The 19,845-nt window shown below is 44.1% G+C and overlaps 1 protein-coding gene across 1 annotated transcript in view; it reads left to right on the forward strand.

The window, feature by feature from the left end:
• Nucleotides 1-19,845, forward strand: part of CRYL1 (crystallin lambda 1) — a 111,871-nt gene that overhangs the window by 64,412 nt on the left and 27,614 nt on the right. Inside the window, exon 4 of the mRNA XM_080926140.1 lies at nucleotides 15,158-15,319. Coding sequence (XP_080782266.1) covers nucleotides 15,158-15,319 — 162 coding nt within the window. The remainder of the gene's footprint in view (nucleotides 1-15,157; nucleotides 15,320-19,845) is intronic.

The raw sequence follows: 19,845 nt of genomic DNA on the forward strand, positions 1-19,845 counted from the left end.
GAGAGAAGCAGGCAGGCAGGAGGTCCTATAATTTGAAGTAGTCTAGGAGTCTGGGAAGATGGCTCAGTGGTTAAGAGCATTGCTTTTTCAGAGTACCTGGATTTGATTCTTAGCATCTACATGATAGCTTACAACTTTCTGTAACTCCTGTTTCAGGGAATATGACGCCCTCTTTCAGCTTTTGTGGGCACCAAGCCTGCATGTGGTACACAGACATATATATTCAGACAAAACTTCCAAACACTTAAAATAAAAATGAACGCAGTTTTTTTTTTAACGAGCTATACTTCCGGGAAGATGTTCTGGTCAGCAGACAGCTTGTCACACTGATACACATTAGGACCTCAGTCTGATTACTAGAATCCACATAAAAAATTCCAGCCATGGCTTTAGTGTGGAGACGGGTGGGTCCCTGGGGCTCTACTATAGCCAGCCAGGGCAGTCCACTCTGCAAGCAAGCTTTAGGCCAAACAGACCCTGTCTGGAAACAAACAAACAAGCCAAAAACCAAAACCAAGGTGGATTGTAACTGAGGAATGACATCTAAGATTGGCTTCTGGACCCCGAAAGCACTGGGCCCTGATGTGCTTCTGCATCTACACACGCACAAGAATTATAAAACGCACGGGCTTTGAGAGCAGAGAGATGGTTCAATGGTTAAAAGTCTCGCTACTCTCGCAGAGAATTGAGTTTAACCACCTTCTTCCCAAGACTCATGTCTAGATCCACCATCTTCTTCTGGCACCACATGATGTACAGTCACTCACATAACACAAATAAATTACACATTAAAAATACCTCACTAGCCTAAAAGGACACATTCTGGGGCAGGGTTGTAGCTTGGTTGGTGAATTCTTGTCTAGTATGCAGGAAGCAATGGGTTTGAGCTCCAGCCCCACATAAACCAGGCATGGCAGCACATGCATATAAACCTAGCATCTGAAATCAGAATGTGTGTATCATTGAACTTAATAATACCTCAGAATTATTTTGGCTCCTTTGCCCTCTCTTTTTCTCAGTTAAAATTTCTCTGTTTATTTGTTTTGCAGTATCGGGATAATGTCTGGGATGCTCGGGACACATGGCCACTGCTGTGCCTCTCCAATGCAATTTATTTTTAAATTAATACATAAAAACACAAAACTCAAGGCTGGGGAGATGGCTCAGTGGGTGAGAGAGCTTGCTATACAAAAGAGAGATCTTGGTTTGAATCTCCAGCACCCATGTAAGGGGTCATTTTTGGCTGTATACCCTTTAACCTCACCTGGGGCAGAGACAAGTAGATCCTGGGAGTGCACTGGCTGGCCAGTCAGCCTGGCACCAGTTGGCAAGCTTCAGGTTCAGTGAGAGACCGTACCTGAGGGAATAAGGCTGAGAGCAATGGAGGAAGACAGCTAATATCCTTTCTGGCTTTGGCATATGCTTCTCTGTGCCTGTGTACTTACACAGCCATATGAGTGCAACATGTCCCCATACAAATCATACATATTTGTAGGGTGTTATGTAATATTTTGAGATGTGTAGATTTTATAATGTTGAGTACTGAAGTTCAAAATATCTCCTTTGTTTTGTATGATTGGTAAGATTTCTGGATGCCAGGGATTGAACTCAGAGATGTGAATATGCTCTGAAGCCCACAACAGACCTGCCTTACTTTTCATATTACTTTCAGGAATTAGTTTGTTGAAATTTTGCTTTCCTGCTTGTTTTAGACAGGGAGTCATGCATTCTAAGCTGGCTTTGATCTTGTTATGTAGCCAAGGACAGCTTTGAGCACCTGGTTCCCCTGCCTCTCTACCTCCCAAGCCCAGGGATCACAGGCATGCAGCACATGCCCAGTTCTTCTTTTTGGGTCTCTTAAGGGACAGTCTTGAATTTTAATAAAATTTTATATTTGCATAGCAAGCTCCCACCCACTAAGCCATCTCCTCAACCCCAGTTTTTGTGCCTTTATGTATCAATTAAAAAAATAAATTGAGAGGCTAGAGAAATGGCTCAGTAGTTAGGGCGCTGACTGCTCTTCTAGAGGTCCTGAGTTTAAATCTCAGCAACCACATGGTGACTCATAACCATCTGTAATGAGATCTGATGCCCTCTTCTGGTGTGTCTGAAGACAGCTACAGTGTAATTATATATGACAAATTAATAAATCTTTAAAAAATTGCACTGGAGAGGCACAGATGGAAACACTGTGAATTTGAGAGAACAGCCACACAGCAAAACCTGGTCTCAAAAATTCAAAGGCTGGCTGCACTGCAGTGACCACGTATACCTAGCATTCCAGGCTCTATCCCAACACTGAAAAATAAATAAACAAAAAGAAAATTCAAAGGGACATAGGAGCCAAAATAATTTACTAACTTTTCTTCTTTCTCACCAAGTTTAACTGCCCTTCAACTCTGATTTAGTTGAAACCAATTATTTTATGTGTTGTTTACATTTAGTTAAATCAAAAATGTTCTAATTTCCACTTTGGCCAGCCTAAGCTCTCTCTCTCTGTCTGTCTCTCTCTCTCTGTCTCTCTCTCTCTGTCTCTCTCTCAGTCTGTGTCTCTCTCTCTGTCTCTCTCTGTCTCTGTCTCTGTCTCTCTCTCTCTCTCTCTCTCTCTCTCTCTCTCTCTCTCTCTCTCTCTCTATATATATATATATATATATATATATATATATATATATATATATATATATATATATATAACTAGCTGAGTCCTAGGCTAGTTTGGGATACAGAGTGAGACTTTGTCTCAACAAAATAATTGTAATTTTTCATGATAGCTATAATTTCACTCTGGATTTGTAAGATCGACATTAATAAATTTCTAGATATTTGGATATTTCCCAACTATTTTTCTGTTGTCTATTTCAATCTTAATTCAGTTTTAATGCAGGAGCATGCCTGGGTGGTATGTTTAGTGCATGGCCAGAATATGCTCCATCTTTGTGACCTGTCCATACATGCCTGTGGGAAGAGTGTGTAGCCTCTCCTGATGAAGGAGTAGTCAAGCAAAGCAAGTTGGCTGATACAACAGACCAACAGCTGCTGTTAACAATATTGCCTTTTCTGTCTGCTTGTCCTGAGAAGTAATTACTGAGGTCTCCAGTGGTAGCTATGGACTTGCCTATTTCTCTTTTTGATTCTTAGTTCTTACTTCACTTATATATTTTTAACTTTATTAAGAAATTAGTATTTAATACCTAAAATATCTTGTCTAATATCTTTATTTACTTTCGAGAAAAGTGCTGGCTTGACAGTGGAATGAAGGAGGCACAGGATTTCCCACAACCATCCTACCACACAGCTGCCCCCTCCTCCACCATCAGTGATATTAGTGAATGCAATTGCCAAACCACACTGGAACACACCAATCAGCATCCTCAGGTCAAGGTGGAGTTCATTCTGGTGGCGTATGTTCCATAGGTCAAGAGCACACCGAGCTGTCTGTAAATATGGTATCAAACAGTCGCTCACTGTCCTAAAGTTTTCTGTGTTCTCTCTTTCTCTGCTGCATGCTCTGCTGTGAGAGGCATTGTCACTTAGGATTTATGTATCTTCTTGGAACTGCAATCACTTTCCAGGGTGCTTGCTCTGCCTTGTCTGATACTGTTCTTTGTCGTGAGGTCTTCTTCTCAAATATTAGCATAGTTCCTCATGTTCATGTTTACACCAGACAGTTTTGTACTTGTTTTCTTTGCTATAACAAAATACCTGAGGTTGGGGACTTTATAAAGAAAAGATATTTGCCCTACCCATTAGACCACTGAGGAGGTAAGAAGAGATTTGTTCAGATCACAGCTTTTGGCTGAAAGTCTAAACACTGTTAATCATTCTTGATGAGGGTCCTTTGCTCACATCACTTGTAAGATGGGAGGCAAGAAGGATACAGAGATGGCAGGCTTGCTCTTTTGTAATTATTATTCCTCAAGAACTAACTAGGTCCCCATGAGAATTAATCATTTTGAAGGGAAGTACCCACAATGACCTTGACCTAGATCATAGCTTTTAAAAATTCATCTCTCATATATTACATCCTGATTCATTATTGTATGGGAGTTGTAGCCATTAATCATTACCTTTCCATCCTCTGCCTCAGTTCCCACATGTTCACGTGTGTTGGCTTATTTGATGTTACTGGAGATCTTGATGCTCCGTTCTCAGCCTTTCTGCTCATTTCTTTGGGTGATTTCAGTAAGTCAAACCCATCTTTAAGGATTCCAACTCCTTTCTAACTGACTTGTGTCTACCTGTGAACTGTCTAGAGACATTTTTTTACCTCTGTTACTTTGTTCCTTTCCTCTAACATTCTCTTAGTCACCTTCGAATGGCTTCTGATTCTTTGCTGAAACAATACATGTGATTTTGCATTTTTCATGAGTGACTTTAGCATATTGATTTACTGCCAAATCACCCTAATATCTGAGCCACATCTGAATCTTAGGATAATCAACATTGTTCTTTGTATAGGCTGACTTTTAAAAAGTCAGTAGATGTTGGTAAAAACAGTCTCTATGTCTGCGTGGGCACACCTTTTCTTCTGCTAGGCATTCATTGTGGGGAATCTGAGTTAATCCGGGTTAAGAGGTGGGTAAATTTTAAGGTTTGGCGTTGCTATGGTTACCCTAGATGCATTGAAGGTTTCTCATCCTGTCAGTAACACCGTGTGCTTAAGGTGAGGACTGGTTGCCTAGAGGCTTCTATACGATTCCTCTCCTGTGTGCTCTTCGTCCTGTGCTCTTCGTCCTCCCTTCCCAAGTCCCCCATGAAGGTCTGTGTCCACGCTCTCCTCCTCAAACTCCTCTAACCCATGACTGAAGATCGGTCTGGGTGAGATTGTGGTTTAGCCATTGCCTCAGGCATTATGTCCCTGGGGCTTCGGAGGCTCTTCGGGGCTCGCACTGAGGTGAGCAGCATCCCTTCTCCCGCCTCCTCCAGGAATCAGGCTTTTATTCCTGTTCCTCTTCACTTAGCTCAGTGATGGGAATCTCAGGGCTCATCAGTGAGGCAAAAACATGTGCATGTCACAGTCCATGAGACACTTGATGTCACAGAAAACCTCAATTGTTCCTGCTTGTTTCTGTTGGCTATTCACACCACTCTCATCCAAGCAGGAAGGTCAACAGTTCCCATACTTTGCTGTGGACGTTCATACCGAGGAGTGAAAGCCACCGAGAGCAGTCATACGTACATTATAAAGTCATCCTGCACTGCAGGTTTTTCTGATAATCTGTCCCATGGCCAGAAGTAACCTTGTATCCTCAGCACCAAAAGCTATTTTTTTAGCTGCCAATGGAGGTCTGTTCCTTACACACAGAGATGTTATGTGCTAGCTCTTGATTGGTCCTGTCTTTGGGCTTGCTTCTTAGAAATTCTGAGCTAAAAGCAGCTACTCAGAGTGAATACAGTGATGAGACACTAATTCTATCATAAGTTGCACACAATACAATGGCAGTGACAATGGCTACAATTACTATTATTACTTTTTAAATGAGAAGATCTGTCCATACTGTCTAGGCTACAGTGGGTGTGCATAGGCACCTTCCTACTGCTGAGCATAATGTAGAGCCCCATTATCCCCCACTCCTGAGAGGTCACCATAAGGATGGCAAATACTGTGTGGACACCAATCAGTAGAGCATACTATAGCCCTGGACCTCTCTGCTCAATGGATTCTCCTATCCCAGCATCTCTAATAACTGGTACCATGGATGTTCTCTGTAGTACCCAGTTAAATAAATACAGTCATTTTGAAGTTGAGGGTTTTCTGTAGAATTGTTTTCAACTCTCAAAATAGACTCGTTAGGGCAACAAGACACCTTCCATTCAGTCTTCAGTCATGCATTTTTATTTTAAAGAAGAGAGATTGTCCTTCACTGAGAGCCCCCCACTCCCCTCCCCCCTGCACTGTAGTAGACATCAGAGACCTAATTAAACCAGCAGAGACCCTGACAATGCTGACACCTAAGTGCCTCTCTTGGTCCTTCGTTATTTAAGACTGAGACTCATGACTTCAGAAGTTTTATTTTTCCATAGTTTTATAATCAAGAAGGATTGTAACTTTGTTTGAAGTGTTGGCTTATCATATTCCTAATCAGTTCTCTTCCCTGGGTGAGTGTTATGTGAGCGAGAGCCTTTGATTTAGTGGTAGTTAATGCTACAGAAACTTTCTACATCTCCACTTGGAAGGGCTCTTTCCTTTCTTAGACTGAAATTTTAGACATAGCTTTTTAAAAAAGCATGAGTGCATTGGCCTGTGGCTCACTAGGCTAGACAAGCTGTCCTCTATCTCTCCTTCTCCAGTGCTGGGATTTCAAGTGCACCCCACTGCATTCCAGTCTTACATGTATTCTGGGAGTTAGATTCAGGTCCTATGGCAAATGGGTCTTACCAACAAGCCATCTCCCAAGAGTAGAATTTTTATTTCTTTTTAAAATCTTAAAAAAAAAAAAGCCCAAAGTCTTTATGTGTCAGTGTATGTGATATGCGTGTGTAATGTAATGTGTGATTGTGTGTGTGGAGGGGAGGACACGTGTGGAAGTCAGAAGACAGCCTTAAGTGTCAGGCCTTGCCTTCTACCTTGTTTGAGACAGTTTTTGTTTTTTTATTCTTAATGTGCTAGGCTAGTTGAACCTTAAACAAAAAGTCTTTAAAAAGGAATGGGGAGATGGCTCAGTTCTGGAAGTGCCTGCATTGAAAACATGAGACCCCAAGTTCAATCCCCAGGGCTTAGTAAACTCCAGAACTGGGTAGGTGGAGATAGGACTATCCTTGGGGCTTGCTAGCTCAGCCAGCCTAGGTTAATTGGTGAGGCCCAGGTCCCACATGAGAGATGCTGTCTCAAAAACCAAAGTGGAAGTTGACCTCTGAATGTACACGTGTGCACATTCATCTCCCCTTACAAATAAATCCTTCAAAATAGATCCTTAGGAACCCAAGCAAACGAATAAAGCAACTCCTTTAATCAGACTCGGAAGTTATCCCTTGCTCCTCCTGAGTGTTCCCTCACCCATCCACTGTCTCTCCTGCGACACTTCTGGGTGCACCTACCTGTATATGAGCATCTCATAGCACTTCTGTGAACCTGCCCTGCTTTCTCCTGTATTATCCATTCTTTGGTTTTGATATTTTATCCTCACGTGTCTTTCTTTCTTTAGCTAAGTCTGATCTGCTTTGAAGAGCATCCTCTAGGTTATTTTAAGTTAATTATATTTTTTCAGTTGTTGAATTTCCATTTGATTCCTTTTACAGTCTCAGTATTTGAGAATGTTCAAAAATCTTTTAATTTCTTAAATGTATTATTTATTGTTATGTCAAAGTACATATCTGAGAATACTTTCTATGAGTGCCATTTGGCCCTGTTTCTGTTTTTCCTTGCTTTTCTGTCATGGGGTCCTTAGTATTTATTTTTTCTTTGTTTAATTGTGAGACAGTGATAAAGCCAAGCTCCCGGCTGATGCTGTCTCTGGAGGTGTGTTTCTAGAAGCAAGTTTCCCTAATGTACTTGGAGCTGTGGCTGAGCTGAGACAGGGACACTGGTCTATCTTTTGTCATCATTATTCCTAGGGAATGACCCTGTGAGTGTGTTCCTGATTGGAAGCCTGAACACGCTTGCCTCCCCTGCCCCCAGCCCTGGAACTCTGAGAATGTTAAAAGTCTGCTGACCGGTTCAGGCATGTTACCCCTGTGCTTTGAAACGGACAGTTGCTCATCCAATAGAAAAAGTTAAGGTGCGTGAAAATGCTTATCTCTAGGTTCCTCCAGTATCTTAAGAGAGGATTAATTACAACAACAACTTTCTGACAGTGAAATACCTAATTTAAAAGGACAGTTGGCTTTGTGTAGAATCATCCAGTGTGTGAAAAGGGAGGACTACGTTTCCAGCACATATTTTTAGAATCAGAAGTTTTTACATATTTGATGGGAGAAAGGTTTATTTCAACTTGGCAGTGCCCTCTCTCTCTCTCTCTCTCTCTCTCTCTCTCTCTCTCTCTCTCTCTCTCTCTGCAATGAAACTGTCTACCCGTGTTTTCAAAGTCATAGAATATTTCTGTTATTTTATTTTAATAGCTATCTGGGAACCTGTGGGGACCCCTGGTGAGAACTCTATTGAGTTGTATTCTATTATAGGCCAAAGGTCATAGAGATAAACCCGCCAACGAGCACACATATGCACTTATAAGAAGCATCTCCTTTTCCGATCCTCTGCTGATGGGAGACGGTAAACCATCAAGACTGCCATGCAGCTCTTGTTTGTGTCAGTCACAAGGTGACACATGTGTTCTTACCGTCAACAGACTTCAAAAGTGGGTGTGATTCCCCCCAACCCCCACCAAACAAGCTTCGAATTCCACAGCAGCAGATGCTAGCTAGAGGCTGTGCTTAAGTCAGATCTGGAAAGTTCTATCTACCTGTCTGGAATTAGAGTCCAATCAGTCTTGTGAATGGTGGGCACAACAGCCCCTAAGGCTGCTTCCCACCCCTGCAAATCTTCCAGGAGTTCCTGGTTTCTTTCCTCTTCTGTTTGTTTGTTTGTTTGTTTTAGAGACAAGCTGTTGTTCCTGGAACTAGTAGGACCAGTCAGGATTCCCGCAGCTTCCTACCTCCGCCTCTCCCTGCTGTGATTTACAGCTGTAGGCCCCCAGGCCCACCTGATTTTTCTCTGCACCTCTTATAAATCAGGGTTCCCACAGTCCGATGGATGGCTGTGCTTGATTAATTTGTCCTATCAGATTATAGGGTGCAGACGAAGGACTTTCCTGGTTTATTGTAAAACATATCATAAAGGCTACAAATGAGATATGTAGGCTCAGGTGTCAGGACCAGGACAGAAGACCCTCCCCTGGGCTTGCACCCTTCACAGCTTCCTTCCCACCCGTTTGTCAGTGCAGGACATCTGAGCCTGTCCTTTGAATTACTGGGGAGACTTACTGAGTAAGAGTGACAGAAGCAAGGGATCCAGCAAGCTGCTCGGCCGCTCTGTGAGGCATTCCTTCTTTACGAGCAAGACTCTTCTGGAAAGGGGTATAAACTACTACCTGTCAGGAAAGGTCTGAGAATTTCTTTATGGCCAGTTAAAGGCAGGAGAGCATTAAGGTTTCTACAGTAGGCCTTAGATAAGGAGTTGTAGATCAACAACCATGGCTGAAAACCAATACAGACATCCTAGCATAACGCACAGCCACATGCTAGCCTCTCCCTCAGTTCTATGGGGCCTTGTGAGGCAGGTCATCAACATGGGGTCCTTACCCTGCCTTCTTACTACTTCCAAGGAAACTTAATGGCTTTGGTGAGCTCCTGTTTAAGACCCTAGGACCAATGGCTGTCTCTGCCCTACCGCACTCATCATATGAATGCTTGGTGGGTTTCATTTGGAGTGATTGCCAGCTACTTACGCTTGGGTAGTTCATGTTGACGCAGACTAGGGTTACACTACAAATTGAGGGTTACCGTGTCTATGCTGGTATTAGACATTTCAAATCTTATTTTATGTTTGAAAGCAAGTCTCTCGTAGCCCGGGGTGCCATCAAAGTTCTGATCGTTTGCCTCTGGCTCTCAAGGTTATCGTCGGCCCCTCAGCCAGGCCAGCCCAGATCACATGAGGTGTTGCCTCAAGCCAAGAGCAGTGTGTGTCCTCTCTGCAGTACAGAGGTGAGGAAAACAGATCAAAGGGATAAGAAAGGAATCGGGAAGATACAAGCATGGTGTCCAGCTGTCAACATTAAGGAAAACAAATGTGGCTTTAAAGTTGATTTTTAACATATTGGAAATCGCAAAGTGTCTTAAAATGTAGCAGCCAAGCATGGCGGCAGAGCCAGAGGCAGAGATGAGGTTAACCTGGGCTACCGAGTGAATTCTGAACAAGCCTAGGCTACAGAGTGAGAGCCAGGTCTAGTCTACTGTGATTGGGCGGCTTTAAAAATAATTTTTAAAAAAAGTTGAACCAACTTGTAGCTAAGTATAATGGCTCATCCATGTAATCCAAACATTTGGGAGGTGGATGCGGTAGACAGGAGTATCAGGAGTTCATGGTTACTTATCCTGAGCTACATGGTAAGGCAAAGGCAAGCCTGAGCCAGCTGAGATCCTGTCTAAACATACAAACACACAGACACATACACCCAAACCAAAAAACAGAACAAAACAAAAAAAAAACAAAAGACACCCTATAAGAACAAAAGAAACCTCAGTGTAACTTGTGTTTAAGAATGTCATTCCTCTTGAAGCTCGGCTGCACAATGGCTTACACATGGTACTTACCTCTTCCTCCTAAGAAATACCCTAGAGCAATAGAATACATAGAGATATAAGTGAACTGTTTTTAGTCTATTATTTTTTTCATGTCAAGCATTTAAATTCTAAATACATGACCTCATTAAAGGAACAAAAGTATCCCTGGATTGAGGATGGGGATAGGCGCTCAGAGGGATGGCCACAGTCGGTTCTGAGGTGCTGTGACGTCATGGGAGGTAGGACTGTTTTTACAATAGACAGGGCTAATCTCTATAAGCAGAACATCTAAGCTCAGGGAACTGACCACTTGGCTAGCAGTGCCCTGCTGCTCCTCTCCCTGACCCCTCCCCGCCAATGCTCTCCCCAACTCAAACCCGCCTAGTACCTGTTTCCCTTGGGGAGATCTCTGAGTGTAATTTGTTTTGGATCATTGTGGAAACTTATAGGCTAGCAAAGTGAGCACATGTAATAACCTCAAAAAACCAACCAAACAAAAAACAAAACACTTTAATTTGATTTTAGGGGTAAATGAGCTCCTGCTTTGGGCAAAGTACTAGTCGTTTGGCTGAGAGGTTGGGTGCTGAAAATGAATGTCTTTTTCTCTTGACACTTGACACCATTTCTTTCGGAGCAGGAAAACTCCTTGTTCCTTTCAGGTCTCTCCTCCTCTTCCTCTCTCGCTTTTACTGTCTACCTCCTCAGGAGTGGCAGCCCAATGCTAGGGTTTTAAAGACTGTGCTCTTGGGGAAAGCACAGAGGAGAACACAATTAGCCGGGAAATTCAACACCAGCATTCAGGATGCAGCTCAGTCCACTTTCCACTCCCCTCTGGCCCTGGCTTCTCCATGGAGCGCTGTCTGCTTCTCTCCCTGGCCTTCCTGAGACTTCTTCCTCCACATTCAAAGCCGCTCTTAAAGCCATGTTGTGTCTAAAATACCTCAAGTACTGCAGTCATCTGGGTTTTCTTGGAAAGCACATTGAAGTTTTCATCTAGATATTTCACATGAGTCACGGGATGCTGTTTAAATTGTGTGGGGTGATTGGGTGGGGCAGGGTGGGGTTGGAGTCATTAACAACAACAGAAAAAAAAAAAACCTCAACAAAACCTTGTCTTTGCCTTTCATGGCAGCTGTCTGTGGGAATGCGTGTCCTGTGGCCAGTGGCGGGACTTGAAAAGCAGGTACTTGTGCTCTCTGGGAATCGTCCAGTGAGCTGACCTGCTGTGATCGCGCAGATTCGCCAAAGCACAACCCTGAAAGCTCTCAGCAATCCGGGTAGCTTTAGCTGCCAATGAAACACTGCCGTTTGTCTGTAATTTGCTGTTATAAAAGTTCTAGTACAAACGTATATCCATAACTTCATCTTTCAGCTTCTTCTGTCTGAGAAGGGAAGGGGAAAAGGAAGCAGAGTTAAGTTTAGATTCATCCTACTGTCTGGGTCTGGAGGCTAGTGGATCAATTGTCAGACCCTGAGTTAGATCCCTAACCCTGCATAAACCAGGCATGGCAGGTTTATTTCATGGAATCCTAGAACTTGAGAAGCGGGGGAGGGGTGAGGCCAAGAGGGCCTAGAGTTTCCCATCACCCTTGGTTACATATTGAGTAGGAGGCCAGCCTTGGCTACGGGACACTGCCTCAAACAAACAAACAAACAAACAAAAGAGGCTGATTTTGATAACCATTAAGAATTCTTAATTAACAGTTGAGTTTTGTCAGTGTTCATTGCTTGGTTTTGCTGCCCAAATCTGGGCATGCCTGCGCTATTGGTCGTGTAGGACCATATCATTGGTTCGATGTGGCTTCATTCCTACTCCCTCAAAGCAAAGTAAACCCAAACAAACAATAATAAATCAGCTCCGCAGGGAGATGTGGTCAGACTTTAATTAGACAGAGGCAAGCTGGTTGCCTGCCGAAGTGATGGCCGCCACCGGAATTACTTCACTTAAAGCAGCGTTTTATAGACATGCGCCCCGCCAAGGCAGCCTGACAGAAGCAGGAGAGATCCTTGAGTATCCACATCCCTCTACCATAGCTGTCTGTCCCATCTAAGCAGCCCTTCAAGGCAAGGAGGGCTGCACCCTTGGGGGTCTGGGATCCTGACTAAAATGGCCCACTCCCCTTTCCAGACACAAGCTACCTTAGCAGATGGTGGGGAACTGAGCCCCATGCGTGCATGACATGGACTGAAGCCTGAGGTCTGCGACTCCATCCATCTCACACAACTGGGTTACACAGCAAGAGCAACCAGATTTCAAGGCCACTGGGAACCCTTACATAATTGTAGCAGGTTTGGGTTTCCTCTGGTTCGAGTTTTCTTGCCTCTGTCATGATCAAACGATTTGGAGAAAGGCATAGAGTTTCAGAGGAGAATCTGCGGGACGGCGCACAATGAGCTCATTCTCTTCCCGCTCACACGAGCTCCACGTCGGTCCTCACCTCTGGCTTGACTACAAGGCTCCATTTAAACTGACCCCGCCTCACAGACTTAACTGATCCAGGAGTGACTCAATAGGAACAGCCAGCTACTGTGGCTCTTTTCCCTTTTTGATAAGGGGACAGAACACAATGGGCTTTACAGTTCTTAAATGACTCCGTTCTTTGGTTCTGTTTGAGATGTGATGCTTATATGGCCTTTGGGTCTTAATAAAATTTTATTTGGCCTGGTTATACTTTTTAAAAGTATAAACAAACACAGTGTAGATTCTTTCCCTTTTGAATAAAACTTTTAAAACCTTTTTATTTTATGTGATGGCATTTTGGCTGTGTGTATATCTGTGCCCTTGTGTGTTTCTGGTGCCCACAGAAGCCAGAAGAGGACATTGGCTGCCCCAGAATGGAGCTTCAGATGATTGTGAGCTACCATATGGGTGCTGGGAACTGAGCCCAGGTCCTCTGCAAGAGCAACGAATACCATTAACTTTGGAGCCATCTCTTTAGCCTCTGTTATGTTTGTTATTTCTTGTGAGTATCTGTTTATCTATCTATCTATCTATCTATCTATCTATCTATCTATCTATCTATCTATCATCTATCATCTATCTGTTATATATTCTTCTGAGGCATGGTATAGTCCTGTTCCATTTCAAACCACGAAACTGAAGATACCCTTGACCTTTTGACCCTCCTGCCTTTCTGTCCCAAATGCTGGGATTAGACTGAAATGTTTTTTATTTGTGAGAGGTAATCCTGACATCGCTTCGACACTGAGTTTCTGTAGTTGGGCTCTCAGGGTTCTTTTTATTCCCTTAAACGTTACATAAATGAAATGCCCCAGTGAAATAGGCTGGCCGATTAGAGGTGTACAAGTGACCCATGCGCTAGTATGACTCTGTCGGTGTGCACAGCTAGTTCGGCAGTTCCCAACAGGCGTCCTGCATATCAGATATCTATATCAAGATGAATATTAGGAAGGTTGAGGACCACTGACTTAGGAGGTAGGGGACCCTGACATTGGAAGAATGTCAAATGTGGGGCATACCCACTCTTTCTTTTAAAATAGTCACAATGCTCTTTGAAGCTGAACTTGAGAACAGTAATTCTGAGCTTTAGGAATCACCGGGATGCTTGTGAGAAATGCAGGTACCTTAGTCCCACCCGTATTAGGGTCAGGCATAGGGGCTTGAGATTCTTTTAGTTAAACACCTAGTTGATTCCAGTCATTGGCTCTTTGGCCACTGTGAAAAGAAAGTGAATGTCATAAAGGGATGTTGGAGGTCACTTGCCTTCCTGGTGAGCAGGGACCTGCTTTGGTAAGAGTGACCCTCAGTGAGGTCCTCATAGGTGCAGAAGGGCACTTTCTCACAGTTGCTTCCATCCAGAGCAGGCTGTCCTCCTCAAACCCAAGTTCCCAGGAACACTCCCTGTGGCCAGCCTGGGCTGTTGATTGCTGTCTCAGGCCTACCCGGCCTATAATTAGAATTTCAGAGTGGTTGTTATCAGCAGTAATTAATCCAAATACACTCCTCTATCTTCTCTATCCAGTTGCCCACCCCATTTAGGACTTTGCAATTGTTAGAAACAAAGGTCTTTTTCAAAAGGACTCCCAATTAGAAACAGGTCCTGGAGTGCCTCCGGGGAGTTACAGGTGCAATGCCTTCGTTTGTAGGATGAGATTTTCCCCTTGAGGATCTTGGGGGCGGATAGGGGAGGTATGCCCTGATGAAAGCACTCCACTCAGGTTCATAGCGGTTTGCCAGAGGGAGGGCTCCTGTGAGTTCTGTTGTAGGATGTCTCCCTGACTTTTCATCATGAGAACTTTCAGTTGGCAGGTTCCCTGTCAGCCCTGGTCCTGGGAAGTGGGATCAGAGTCACCCCCCAGTGCCTTCCCACAGAGCTTCTTAGGATAAAAATTTTCAGACCCATCTAAAACCAAGAGTCCCCGCATTCTTCATTCCCAGCCAGGAGTCTTTTCTGCTCTTACACTCCTGCTGTGCTTTGCCAGGGACACTGGGTGGTCTTTCCACTCTTCTGAGGAGGTCTGTAGTTGAGGTTCCTATAACAAAACGAAGCCTTATAAGAACACACATGCACCTTAATAAAGTTTTGTATGGCTTAGGACTGGCCAAACGTCAGATCCAGAACAGCCATGTGGTTTTACAGACGGGTAAAGAGAGAATGTTTGTTCAGGTGAAGGAGCAGAGAAAGGGATCCTGACCCAGTGGTCAGAGACTAGGAAATGAGCAAGGCTTCCGAGGCAGGGTTCGCCCTGTCTGAATCCCTGTCTTCAAAGCTAAGACCCCTCTTTATCTCTGGTGTGTCTCAGAGGAGACCAGGGAAAAGCCAGGCAAGCCTCCTGGATCAGCTGTTTTCAAGGTTCTATGATGGGACTGTGGGTCCCTAGATCCATCACTTCCAAACTGATTCATCTTAGAAACAAAGCCAACACAGCCCAACCGTTGTCTTGGTCGTAAGTAGTCATCTAAATGTGTCACTTTTAGGAGTGTGTTCCAGAGAACCTAGAACTGAAGAGGAAGATTTTTGCCCAGCTGGACCGCATCGTGGACAACCGAGTCATCCTGAGTAGCTCCAGCTCTTGTCTGCTGCCTTCCAAGCTGTTCACCGGCTTGGGGCACGTGAAACAATGCATTGTGGCTCATCCCGTGAGTACGCTGATTGTTCCTTTGTGGTGTGGGAGGCCAGACCCGGGTCCTGTCACATGCTAGTACCAAGGCGCACGCTAGCCCCAGGGAGGGTGGTAAGTTTGGGACTTGATTGTGTCTCATTCTTTTTTTAGGGGCAATAATTTGCACCAGACCTGCAAATATTTTGAACTGCTTTATTGAGTATATAGTCCACATGCCATACAATCTGTTAGCCAACATTATACAACTTGGTGGTTTTTGTATACATTTAGGATTGTGCAATATCATCATTAAAAATAGAAAAGGAATAGGATCCAAAATTCTTTGGAATTTTATCTGTGCGTCTAAAGTGTCATGGCATAAAACAAGCAGTATTTACTGCTTTAAGCCTCTGGGCACTTATCATGTGATATAGGGCTAGTTGCTGGATAAGCAGTCATTAGAGAGAAGTGCTGTATTAAATGTCCATGTGGGCTGGCGGGAGGGATGAGGAGGTGCTGCATTAAATATCCATGGGCTGGGGTGGGGGCAGGGGGTGGGGCTAAGTGGATGAGGCCTGTGCTTTGTAAGCAAGAGGGCCAGAGTTTGAATCCCTGAGAATGGTAGTGTGCTTCTGTAATCCTGGGACTCCTACAGGGAGAGGGGAAGTAGAGGCAGGAGAACTCTGAAAGCCCAAGGGTCAGTTTGCCCTGCGTAGGCAGCTTCAAGCCACAAAATCTCCTTTCATACAAGGCAAGGACTCACACCCATGGTTGACTGGTTGACCTCTGACCTCCACATGCAACCATAGCACAAGTGTATACTTGAGCACTCGGGGGGGGGGGGCAGAGACAGACTAGGAGGGAGAGAGGGAGGGAGGAAAAGAGGGAGGGAAGGGGAGAGGGAGAGATTTTAAATATACATGCTACGCAGGAGTTTGTAGACATGCCACTTGCTTTGTGTCATTCACAGTAGGACCAGATCTGTTAAGATGCAGATCTGATGATGTCACTGTCAGAATTCTGATGTAGGGTGTCTGAGCTGAAACCTTCCCCCGATGCTCCTCTCACCACCCACCGTAACTGACTAAACACGTTTCCTCATTAGAAACGCCTTATGTGGTAAGCTGGGCTACGGGTTCTCATCAGTGGGTGAGGAAGGGCTCCGGGAGTCTTTCTGAGGTTAATGCACCATTGGGAGGGCACGAAGCAAGCACAGGGGCTTTAAAGATCACTCAGTGAATGATGCTGGGGTCCTGACTGTGAACTCAGCATGACCATGAAGTACCAGGGCAGCCTGTTTGGGTGGAAAGGCTAACTTAGCTCCAACCATGATAAATGTGATGGCCTAGTGTGTATCATTACTAGCCAAAAGCTACACCAAGGAACAGTGCCAGCCTGGCTATGAGTGATGAGAACTGTGCTGGGAACTGAGGTATTGAATAAGCTGAGGCCGTAGGACAGGAACAAGCAGGAGTATATGGGATGGGTCATGATGACGTCACTGGGAGAGCCCACACACTGAGGCAGGGGTGCAGGATGGGGGCGTAGGAGGAGGTTGGAAGGTTAGAGAATATATACTGGACATCTGTGTTAGCTACTTTCTTTGTTGATTTGGTCAACTACTTGACAGGAAGTAAATAAAAGGAGGACAGGTTTGTTTTAGCTCTTGGTTTGAGGGGATAGCTGCTATCATGGCAGAGAAGGCATAGTGGAGAGAAGCAGAGAAAGAGCTGGAGGCAGGGTCAGCTACAAACTGCAAGACCTGTTATATGGTGACCCACTCTCTCCACTGAGCAAAGGGTCCGCAACCTTCCAGAACAGCACCAGCAAGAGGGGACCAAGTGTCAGACACATGAGCTAGTGGCTTTCTTTTTCTTTTTTGACACAGTGTGTGTGTGTGTGTGTGTGTGTGTGTGTCTGTGTGTCTGTGTGTGTGTGTGATATAGTTTATGTGTTTGGGTGATTTGCTTGATTATGTGTCTGGATACCAGATGTATGTCTTGTGTCCTCGGAGGCCAGAAGAGGAGTCACATGTTGTGAACCACCATGTGAGTGCTGGGACTGGGCCCCGAGTCCTCTGGAAGAGCAGCTAGTGTCTTAACTGCTGCGCGGTCTACCTAGCCTCACAGAGCACCTCATATCCAAACCACAGCACTGTTCCTTGGCCAAAATTCTTGGGACTGAGAGTATTTCAGAATTTACACAGTCTTTACCAGTTGAGAGGTAAAACCCCCGAATCTGAAACGCTCCAAAATTTATATCTTTTAACACAGTGTCAGAGCTCAAAACATTTCAGATATCCAGAACATTTTGGAGATGATGAAACCCCACCAGCCATGTTCTAGAGGATCATGAAAGTTGGTCTGAAGAACTGTGTAAGGTTAGACATAGCAGCAGCACGGTGCATTGGAAATGCTGCTTTGGGAACGTAACGGTCTCCTCGCCTCCACAGTGCAGCACATAGAGCCACATTTGAAGGCTGAAAGGCTCAGGGCCGGAGTGGGGAGCTGGGAAAGTTTTCTTCCAAAGTGGAGCAGTTGGGAGGAGGTGCCAGACAGGTTAGTGTGAAGAAAAGGGATGAGCAGCTGGACACCCACCAGATACTAAATGTCAAGATGCAGGCAGTCCAGACTCAAAGGTTTGCTGTATTGTGAGATACAGTAGAAAGAAAGGCAATAGATCACCAAAGGCACAGCCACAGAACCAAAAATACAGACTAGAAATGGCCACAATCAGGCACAAAATGCACTAGCGACCTCAGAGTCAAGGGGGACACTAACTGGAAGTACCTAGGGATCAAGGCTATGACTTTCTCTTTTCTTCTATGATAGACAGATGTCACAAAAAGTGTCCCTCTGACAACAGTCACCAGCTACTGCAGAAGACGGCATTTGCTTGTATTAAGCTGCTTATTTCTAACCAGTTGTTTTGCATTTAAGTTAGATAAAACTGGAACTTAAATCAAAGGCTTTGGAAATTACTTGTACAGTCTCAAAAAGACTTTACCTTATTTAGGCAAAGATGAATGACACAAGGCAAGTTCAGTTAGTAAATGGTTTTCCTAGTGTATATGAGGAGCCCATGGATTCGATCTCAGCAATGCATGAAACTGATGTGGGGGGGTGGGGTGGCTAGCACAGGCCTGGAACCCAGCTTTCAGGAAATGAAGGCAGGGGGATCTTAGGAGCTGGAGACCACCCTCAGCTTCATGGTCTATTTGAGGCCTGCCAGGATTTATGAGACCCTCGCCCAAACACAAAATAATTGCTGAAGACACAATATGCTTTGGACACAGGACTGGGGGGACCAAAGATGGATCACGATACTAGAGCATGTCATACAAGACATGAAGGGAGAGAAGCAAACATAGTTCTACCTGGTGACAATACCTATGAACTACAAAAATAACCAGCATGGGACAATAATTCCAAGGGTGCAGTAGTGGGCCTCTTATGTCATTGATCTTAGAGGAAAACATATTATCACCACTTTACTAAACCACCATAATTCCTAGCTAAACTCCAAATATTTACTCTTATACCCACCGGTAAGCATAGTTTTCACTCCTTATCAACAAAATGTCCCTTTGCAACAGAAACTTTGAGAGTAAACCACAGCCAACAAGAGATCACGTGGAGCCAATTAAAATGCAGAGAAGAAATCATGTGACACCCAGTCCCAATGGCTGTATTCATAGCCCAACTGCACCTGAGGCTCTGGGATTCTAATGGTAGAGGGGGAGCCAGAGAAACAAGACCATGGACCTGAATAAAAAAGACACCCATAGATATGTAGAAGAAAAAAATCTCATGGAGCCTCAACCCCAGACAACTAAGGAATGCCGAGAGAGAGAAACAGTCTTCCTCAAAGAAGTGGCCCCACTTGATTATCAAATACTAGGTGGTCATCCCTGAAATATTAATAATGTATATAATATGAGTAACATTATATGGACAGAGGATGTTGTGTTTAGGAATATAGTAAAGGAAAAGGGGGATATCAAATTGAGTACATGGGAGGGAGGGAAGGGAGAAATGGTATAATTATATTTAAATTTTAAGAATAAAAATTATTAAAGAACAAAAATTAAAAAGATCACAAACTAAAGCATAAATCCAAACTTCTGTAGAATTAGCTGCAGTGATTCACCCCTGTAATTCCAGGATTATGAATGCTGAGGCAGGGGGATCATTCATAAGTTCGAGGATGACATGAGGCTACAGAGTAAGACTTTAATCTCAAAAAAATAAAAACAAAAAGTCAAAGAAATATAAAAGCCGCCCTAAATTGATCTCTGGTTTGGGCTGTATCTTAGTGGTACAGAAATTGCCTCACCTACAAAAGGGCCCTAGGTCTCAGTCCTAGCAGGTGTATAAATGAGTATACATGCACACACACACACACACACACACACACACACACAAACACACACACACACACACACACAGAGAGAGAGAGAGAGAGAGAGAGAGAGAGAGAGAGAGAGAGAGAGAGAGAGTTAATTTTTTGTTGTTTCTATAAAGTATGTTTTTAGCCAAAATTGATGTTAACTAAAGCACTTCA

This window comes from Micromys minutus (genome assembly GCF_963924665.1).
Source record: "Micromys minutus genome assembly, chromosome: 12".
Taxonomy (NCBI): domain Eukaryota; kingdom Metazoa; phylum Chordata; class Mammalia; order Rodentia; family Muridae; genus Micromys; species Micromys minutus.